Source organism: Haliotis rubra, unplaced genomic scaffold (assembly GCF_003918875.1).
Source record: "Haliotis rubra isolate DU_JTF1 unplaced genomic scaffold, ASM391887v1 Scf918, whole genome shotgun sequence".
Taxonomy (NCBI): Eukaryota; Metazoa; Mollusca; class Gastropoda; order Lepetellida; family Haliotidae; genus Haliotis; species Haliotis rubra.
In genome coordinates, this window is record NW_025767655.1 from 1 (window position 1) to 10,000 (window position 10,000).

At 42.0% G+C, this 10,000-nt stretch overlaps 1 protein-coding gene across 1 annotated transcript; it reads right to left on the minus strand.

Annotated features, from left to right (window-relative positions):
- Nucleotides 1–1,686: 1,686 nt before the first annotated feature.
- Nucleotides 1,687–7,458, minus strand: LOC124264266 (ATP-binding cassette sub-family C member 3-like). The gene is made up of 5 exons (XM_046699004.1): nt 7,330–7,458; nt 6,318–6,443; nt 4,242–4,303; nt 3,100–3,240; nt 1,687–1,804 (listed from the first exon to the last, which is right to left on the minus strand). Exons 1-5 carry the CDS (start codon nt 7,456–7,458, stop codon nt 1,687–1,689), a joined length of 576 nt encoding a protein of 191 aa, XP_046554960.1.
- Nucleotides 7,459–10,000: the final 2,542 nt, after the last annotated feature.

Below are 10,000 nucleotides of genomic sequence, written 5' to 3' on the forward strand. Positions count from 1 at the left end.
ACCACTTCTACAACTATCAGTCCCTCCTGGATGCCGTGGTGAATTTTTAAGAATTCCGCGAGTAAATTTAAAGTAAATTCTGCATGCCATTTTTCAAAATCCTGCAAAAGATTCTGCTGTTAAAATGCTTGAAAAAACAACAAAAAATGATAAAGAATTTCAAACTTTTAATTCTTAAACACAAAGCTGTAAATTTTAGTAGCTTCATGACATTCAAGCTACAACTGGCAGCCTCGTGTTTTTTCTTGCAAGATGTTTTTTTATTTCACGGTGTGAATCAGGAATGACATTACAAACTCTACAAAATTTTGTTTCGCGTTTGCTAGGCAATCTTGATTCAACTTTCAAAAGGCGAAGAAAAATGGCAGTTTGGTTATTTGCATGAAAATGCATTTTCCATTGGACCAGACGTTTTTTTCTGCATGAAAGGTATTCAGCGATTAATTCTGCAACTGCGGAATCATGGAATCAGGAGGACTGAACTATCACACATGTAATACATCATCTCAATAGAATTAGTAAGGAAATGGAGAAAAACACAGAGGAACTTTCAGGATTCATGGCTAGGAGGTGGTGATGATTATTTTAAGCAGGGGTCACCCACATTTTGTTCTGGGAGGTAGGGGTAATCAATTTTGTACACATGTACTAGAGTGAAGCGAATTGTCAGCAATTTTGTACACATAAATATTTTAAAATCATGGGAAGTCGGATGGTCACTGATTTTGTACATGACATGCAGGGTGGAAATTACTTTGTACATAAATTTTAGTGGGGGTCATTCACATTGTACATGCTTATCAGAAAAATCATCATCATCACCCCATCCCCAAAAGCCATAAATGAGGTGGGGGTGAGGTGAAATTAGGTTTAACGTCGTGCTTGAGAATAATTGGCTCATATGGCGGCGTGCATGCGTGTGTATGTGTATGTAAAAGGCTGCTTGTACTAGCCCAGACTGAAGCTGGTTTTATAGTGCTAGCCCACTGAGATACCACATACGCGAGTGAAGCATGAATACCCCACTCAGACACATTATACTGACTCGAGCCGACCAGTCCTTGTTGTACCCATTAATGCCGCGGCGCCAGGCAGGATCAACAAGTACACCTTATTTTCGCGTCGCTTTTGGTATGTTACGCGGGGTAAAGGCCTACCAAAGGTTAAACTACTGAATATCGCGTAAAAGAGACCCATGATGTTGAGTCCCTCGGCCAAAATCAATGTACCAAATTTTGAAAAATTTTGAGTAAAAAATGACTGAGTAATATACATATATGTCTTTTTTTCAAAATAGCTCAAAATAGCATTTTTGAACCATGGTAGGAATCTTTAGCATTTTGTTGGAACAATGCCACTTACTGTTTGGAAGCGAAGATATAAATAGGATTACACTTTGTTACACTATGGTAAAGAAGGGTTTCTTATTAGGCTTGACATTAATAAAATAACTTTGAGTTCAACTTTCTCTTCAGGCCATTAGCTGGCGGCTTAAAATGAGTAAAACATAAAACAGACTCACTTGAGCAGAATTGGACTGACGAACTGAAGTAAGTCATAGATGAACTTGCAGAACCAAGATAGTGAAATCTCAAACCAATATGTTTTGGCAAGAACTTTGAAGAGCCGAAGCTTGCTTTAGTTTGATTCCATCATCATCCCTTTGTGCCCTTGAACTTGACCTCATCAGCTCTTGCCAGGACCATTCAGCAGGGGGGTCTTCTCGTTTGTGGATTGGATGTCTATATGGTGCTTGGAGCTCATGTCGTTTCGGTAGTGTACCCGCGAGTGACGTTTCCTCTTTCTGGCAAACAATTATACTCATCAGAAGGTGTGATCTCACAAAAATCCACTCTTAGTTCTAGTAACTACTAAACAAACTGACTGATTATGGTTTTATGTCGATTTTAGCAATATTCCAGCAATATCACGGTGGGGGGACACCAGAAATGGGCTTCACAAATTGTACCCATGTGGGGAATCAAACCCAGGCCTTCGGTGTGACAAGCGAACACTTTAACCACTAGGCTACCCCACCGCCCCCCACTAAACAAAGATCTGAATAGATCACTTCAGAATGACCTTTCATCCACCCAAGCACTGACAATTCAGTGATCAACTTCATGAGCATTGAGTCAGCAATAATTCCAGCTATATGGCAGCAGTCTGTAAATAAACAAGTCTGGACCAGACAATCCAGTGATGAACAACATGATCGTCGATCTATTCAACTGGGATAAGATGACATGTGTCAACCAAGTCAGCAAGCCTGACCACCCATCTGATCTGATGGATCTGTAAACTTACTGTAGAAATCTTAGCATTATACACTAGCCAAATGAAGTATTTGCACATGTTTGTTTTGTTTTAGTTTGGTGGTTTGGCGTCTAATGTCACACTCACCAATATTCCGGCTATGTGTAAATAATCGAGTCTGGACCAGATAATCCAGTGATCAACATCATGAGCATCTAGGCAACTTGGATATGATGACATGTGTCAACCAAGTCAGCAAGCCTTACTACCCTCCCGTTACGCCTCTTACAACAAGCATGGGTTGCTGAAAATCAATTCTGATCTTTCTGCATTACTGTATTTAGTGTATTATACATCTTCCAACATGGTACTGATATTTCGCGACTGAAAACATCAGATATGATGACATTGGCAAACCAGGTCAGAGGGAAATGGCCAACCAATCCTGTTAGTTGCCCTCTTATGGCATTTCCTATATGGCAGCATGGGGAATGCTTCAAATGGACTCCAAGAACTTTATTTCCATTGTAATCAGTGTACATGCTCAGGAACCATGAGCTGGTTATGAAAGGTGATTTCAGTGTTTGGACGGAAGAAAATCATCAACTGAATTCTGAGCAGTAAGCTGTGAACTTCAAACTATGAATTTGAACTGGGTACCTGAAATGAGCTGAAATACCTGTACACAGTAACATGCATTATTCAAAGTTGATGCAGCTCAAAAATAATGAGACAGCTAAAGTCTTTTGCACTCCCCCAGTACCACTGATAAAGATTTTGGCGACCATTTTCAGTGTGCATGGATATAGAATTCTGTACTGTGTGTTTCCTGGATGTACTTACTCGTTGATGAGTTTCGCTTTTAGGACTTCCTTGTCCCATGAATTGTTGAACTGAGGAACAACTCTCTCGCTCTTGTCTCTCGGATGTAGCTCAAACAAGTCGGACTCCTCCAAGCCTTTCTTGTAGCCTGTGAAGACCATGCTGTAACAAACATCTCAGCTGCTGTAACACACAACACATCTGCTGTAACACACAACACGTCTGCTGTAACACACAACACGTCTGCTGTAACACACAACATGTCTGCTGTAACACACAACACATCTGCTGTAACACACAACACGTCTGCTGTAACACACAACACATCTGCTGTAACACACAACACGTCTGCTGTAACACAACACATCTGCTGTAACACACAACACGTCTGCTGTAACACACAACACGTCTGCTGTAACACACAACACGTCTGCTGTAACACACAACACGTCTGCTGCAACACACAACACATCTGCTGTAAACACAACACGTCTGCTGTAAACACACAACATGTCTGTAACACACAACATGTCTGTAACACACAACACGCCTGCTGTAACACACAACACGTCTGATGTAACACACAAGCCGCCTGCTGTAACACACAACACGTCTGCTGTAACACACAACACGTCTGCTGTAACACACAACACGTCTGCTGTAACACACAACACGTCTGCTGTAACACACAACACGTCTGCTGTAACACACAACACGTCTGCTGTAACACACAACACGTCTGCTGTAACACAACACGTCTGCTGTAACACACAACACATCTGCTGCAACACACAACACGTCTGATGTAACACACAAGCCGTCTGCTGTAACACACAACCGTCTGCTGCCCAAACACAACCGTCTGCCTGCTGTAACACAACAACGTCTGCTGTAACACACAACATGTCTACTGTAACATATGACACATCTACTGTAACACACAAGCCATCATATGTGCTGAAACACATATAACACAAGTGTTTGCCACTAAAATGGCAAAGTGTCAGAGTGACCTAGAAGATAAGGTCAAGGTGAGATATAAGTCCCGTTCAGCGTTGCGGTGGGGGACAAAACATGAAATATGACCAAATATTCTCAAATGCAGAGTTTAAAATTATGTGAAACTTTGCCAGCAGCAGTTCTAGCAGAATCAGATCACCTACCTGTTTATCCACCAGTATATGATCCTGTTGAAGAAGGATGATTCTTGCTCAGGAGATGGCTTCTGCAAATGAAAAATGGTTGTTAACACAGGCATCAGGAAGTATGCTGCTCTCGAACTCAGTAACCATGACAACGCATGTTTTTTGTTTGTTTGTTTGTTGTTTAACACTGAACTCCGCAATGTGTCAACCATATTAGGAGGTCAATCTATTATGACCACCCAATCCCATTAGTCGCCTTGTATGACAAGCATGGATTGCTGAAGATCAATTCTAATCCGGATCACTGGATTGTCTGGTCCTGGGTGCCGTTCCACTAACCGATCTTATCTAAGATCAATCTTAGCAAGTTACGCTAATTTTACAATCGTCTTAGCTAAAAGTTACACCCGTTCCACGACCCGATCTTAGGCCGATCGTAGCCGGTACCGATCTTACAATCTGATCCAAGCTTAGATCGAGACTTTTTCGTGCGAGAGATGAGAGGCACGAGTAATCTCCCTTTGCATAGTCTAGCAAATGATGGAAGTAGTTTACGAACCAACTGAGTGAGTGAGTGAGTTTAGATTTATGCCACACTCAGCAATATTCCAGCTATATGGCGGCGGTCTGTAAATAATCTAGCTAAGATGCATAGCGTTTCACTAACATGAGCATTCATGTTAGTGAATGCTATGTATCTTAGCTATAAATAATCGAGTCTGGACAAGACAATACAGTGATCAACAGCATGAGCATCGATCTGCGCATTTGGGAACCGATGACATGTGTCAACCAAGTCAGTGAGCCTGACCACCCGATCCCGTTAGTGGCCTCTTCACGACAAGCATGGGCTACTGAAGTTCAATATTCTAACCCGGGCCTTCATGGGTATTTTTTCCAACCAAGTGTAAACATGGAGAAAAACCTAGAGCAAAATATTAGGTAGTGAGCACCTTGGTTTCAGGTGCAAGTCGTGCATGAACGCTGGGTATCAGGCATAATATAATAATAATAAATGCATATTTATAGTGCGCCTATTCCACATCCTGGGGCATGCTCAAAGCGCTATGTACAGATAATTTACACGAGAGTATTTACAGCCGAGATTATAAGTAATATACTGAGAACAGGTTTTAAGTCTGAACTTTAAAAATGTCAATTGTGTTGAGCTTTTAATATGTGCCTGAACCTTGTCAATCTTAGCAACAAGCCGTGAGGAGGCTATAACGTATGTAGAATCTGTCAGTGGTCTTGAATAACACGCGGCCTGCTTTTAGAATCCCCCACCAAATATGCGAAGTGAAATCGAATTTATTTGTATCTTTTTGCTTCAGAACATATTGCTCACTTCACAGCTGTCCCAGGACGTTGCAATATTGTTGTACAAATGTGTTACACCGACTGGCTCGGTTGTGTTCCCATGACGACAGCTAGTGGTCAGACTGCCCTGACATTTGTAAGGCTTCAGTGCAGTGTTTGTTTACATCACAGAAATATACAAATTCATTTCATGGGGGAATTTAGGGGATGCTCACGGTGAAATGCTCGATCTTCTTCTTCATCATATAGACCATGAAAGCTACCACTTTGGTTTCTCTACGATTGATTTTAGCTGTCCTAAGTTGGTCATGAGCAACTTAGACTTTGGATCTAAACTTTATGATTGACTTGGTAAGATTGGTTAGTGGAACGGTAAGCCGATCGTAACGTCACTCTAAGATTGGGATTTTAGGGTTTTACGATTGGCGTAGGGCTAAGATAGGTTAGTGGAACGGCACCCAGGCTCGATTATTTAAGACTTCTTTGATGGGCATTTTAAAAGTTGAGTTGATGAAGAATAATGACAATTATTATGGATATACAACTTCTTTTATTCTGTGGAGGCGACGTTTCGACATAGGTTCTAATGTCGTTGTCAAGCAAATTCGAACCTATGTCGAAACGTCACCTCCACAGAATAAAAGAAGTTGTATATCCATAATAATTGTCATTATTCTTCTTTATTTACAGACTTCCACACATATTGCTGAATGCAGTGTTAAACAACAGACAAAGAAAAACAAACAAATCCTCTCGGCTTTGCAGTGCACCTACCTTGCCCAGATCGTAGTATCCAGCCCGCGTCATCTTCTCAGCAAAGCAGTGTAGCACTAGCTCCGTCAGCAACAGGGCGAAGTAGATGTAGAAGAGGGCGAACCTGAACAAATGGTCACTGTAATCCTGAAACACAGTCCCGAGATACATCATTGTCATTTAGTTCCAGGTTTATTCCACAGCTGTATTTTGTGATGATGGGATGTAAATTGAAAAATGAGGTTTAACGTCGTACTTAAGAATATTTCGCTCATATGGACGGCATGTGCATGGGTGTATGTGTGGCTGCTTGTACTAGCCCAGACTTAAGCTGGTTTCATAGTGCTAGCTCACTGGAGATACCATGCCGCAGTGAAGCATGAATACCCAACTCAGACATTATACTGACTCTGAGCCAACCAGTCCTTGTTGTACCCATTAATGCCCAGCACCAGGCGGGGACTAACAAGTACCATATTTTAACGTCTTTTGGTATGATGCAGCCAGGGATCAAACCAATGACCTTCCGTTCTCCAGCCAGGCGCTCTTACACTACACCAGGGAGGCAGTCCTTGGTCACATGATAAAGAAGAAGCTGTGGCCATATTCATTTCCTGAATTCTCAACTGGTTCCACATATAACTGATGTAACCATGGTAACGTATAGACATGAATAATGTAACCATGGTAACAGACTGACGTAACTAAAGCAGTTATACTCGAAACTGCCTGACCAGATTGATGTAACCATGGCAACAGTGAGTGAGTGACTTTAGTTTTACGCTCCTTTTAGCAATATTCCAACAATATCATGGCCACGGGGACACCAGAAATGGGCTTCACACATTGTACCCATGTGGGGAATCGAACCCAGGTCTTTGGCATGAAAAGTGAACACTTTAACCACTAGGCTACCCCCGCCTCCATGGGAATAGACTGGCCTAATTTAACCATGGGGTCTGACTGCTTTTACTGGCGTTATCATGGACACTGGCAATTCATGTAACAGACAATTGACAAAGCGGGACGTAACCATGGTAACTGACCTCAGGATGATCTTGGTGTAGAAGGGGATGATATTTGCAAGAGTGGTCATGAGCCAGAAGAACCACAGAACACCAGATGTGATGATGCCTTTCTTCCTTTCCAACTGGATCAACATCGCCCGACAGCAACTACAAACACCACATCCCACAGAAGCTGGATTCACGATAAGCAGTCAAAGGGCTCACAGATAAGGCAGCGCCAAAAAATACAGAATTAAAAGAATGTTTTGTTTTATTCCTCTTGAGAATTTCCATGCTAGTTCAAGTTTCCAAAAGAATTAAATATGAAAGAGTGAGTGAGTGAGTTTAGTTTTAGGCCGCTTTTAGCAAAGAAATGGACTTCCCCCATTGCACCCATGTGGGGAATTGAACCCGGGTCTTCAGCAACATGAGCCAACGCTTTAAGAACTAGGATACCCCACCGCCCCTAAATATGAAAGAAGAAATGGCTAGAAATTAAAATCAGTTATCTCTTTGGCTGACAGCCATCTTCTGAAAATCAATTGCAATGACACTGGGATTTCTATGATGTCATCATAATTAACCCTTTTCACATGTTGAGCCATCATACCACTAGAGGTTGGAAAGAAATCACTACTTACATATGTCGCCGCTTTGATTCCACCGGAGACATACACAACATCATGCACCTTGCCATCGTCACTGGCCGCCTTGATGAGGTCGATGATAGCCAGGAAAAACAGGAACAAGCTGAAAAACTGAGAACACAACGCCGACCTCAGAAACTCATCACTTTCATATATTTATCCGTTAAAAACTGCACCAGGCTCAACGTGCATTGTGATAGTGGTGGTGTGTGGTCCTGTGCACAGAGGGCAGGTCACGAATCAGTTGCAGTTAAGCAATGGCGAATTTCGGACAGTCCTTGGATGGGTGACCGTGTTTGACTGCTTGACTCCTGAGAGTTTCTAGGACTTCCGTCCTGCCCCACAATGAAGCACATGTGATACATGTGGTCTCACTTTAGGCAAGTGAGTTTCTTCAAAATTGCCTCTGTTCACCCAGCAGTTAATGGGTACCCGGTTGGATAAAGTCATGATGACTATAACCTTCTAAGCGCCCTAACAGGCAGCTTGGGTTATCCGGGGTAATAATAATCAGGGTGTTAGCACTTTGAGCATGCTTTGTTCGCAGAGATTAGTAGCATTATAAGACTTCTCATTATTATTATTATTATTATTATTATTATTATTATTATTATTATTATTATTATTGACCTTATTATCCGTCTCATGGACATTCCATGTGAGGATCCTAGATATTCTTGTACAAAGCAACCTTAGACTGCCTGTGTTAAGCCTATGTTAGTCTATGGGGAGATTAAGCATTATCATAAGACTTCTCATTATTTATAGTTAAGCTCTGTATGAAGCTGGCCCAGAAAGGTTCTTGCAGAAAGATGAAACCTGGCCTCACCTGGCAGTCTAAATCCAAATATCAATCAGGCTTTGAACCCTCATAAAATGCAACATGATTAACCTTTTATCTTTTTCATCAAAGAATCATCTTAGTAGAATTGTGTATCATTTCTCATTCATTTCTAATTCCAGTGGCGATTCATTGGTCGAGTTGCCGAGTTCATGCCATAGGATTGGGGAAATTCATCTGACTGGACAAAAGAATGTCACTTTCTGAGCCATCATGACACAGAATTATGATTAAAACCCGATCAAACCTACTGACAACATCAGAAGACCAAAAGTAATAAAACATAGCTGACATTCAGCACATAGAAATCTGAGGGAATCCTATAACAGAATTATTCCCCTATTCACTAAGCATTAAACAAACAACTAACCCATCCATTTTGATAAGTCAGACTAACACTTAGTATCTTAAAATAGTCTAATGCGGTACAACTGACTAATCGAATGGCTGGCTGGATTGTTTGTTGTATAACTGCAGCAATTATTCCAGCTACATAGCGGCGGGGTCTGTAAAAAAAACAAATCTGGACCAGACAATCCAGTGATCAAAATCATGACCATCAATCTACACAACTGGTATTCAAACGGCGTGTCAACCCTGTCAGCAAGCTGACCACCCATTCCTGTAAACGCCTCTTACGACAAGCATGGGTTGCTGAAGACCACTTCTGTGTCAGATCTTCACAGGTGAGGTGAGGTGAAATTGGGTTTAGCACGTCGTTGCTTGACATATTTCGGCTCATATGGCGATGTGCATGCGTGTGTATGTGTAGGTGCGGCTGCTTGTACTAGCTCAGACTTAAGCTGGTTTTATAGTGCTAGCTCACTGAGACACCATGCGGCAGTGAAGAATGGATATACCCCACTCAGACACATTATACTGACTCGAAGCCGATTTCAGTCCTTGTTGTACCCATTAATGCGAGCGCCAGGCAGGGACCAACAAGTACCATATTTTAATGTCTTTTGGTTTGGCCGCAGGTCGGATCGAACTCACGATAGACCTTCCGCTCTCCGGGTTTCGCTCTAACTCACCACTACACGCGAGGCGGTCAGATCTTCACAGGTAACTAAGCGAAATGGCAGGTTACTCAGAGATGTAATCAGAAAGCAGGTGATGTCTTACTGTTTTGAGTGTATTAAGGAGGTTGATGGGAATGGCGATGCCGTCCTGATGACAGAGGTAGTAGAGGTAGAATGGCAGAGAGAC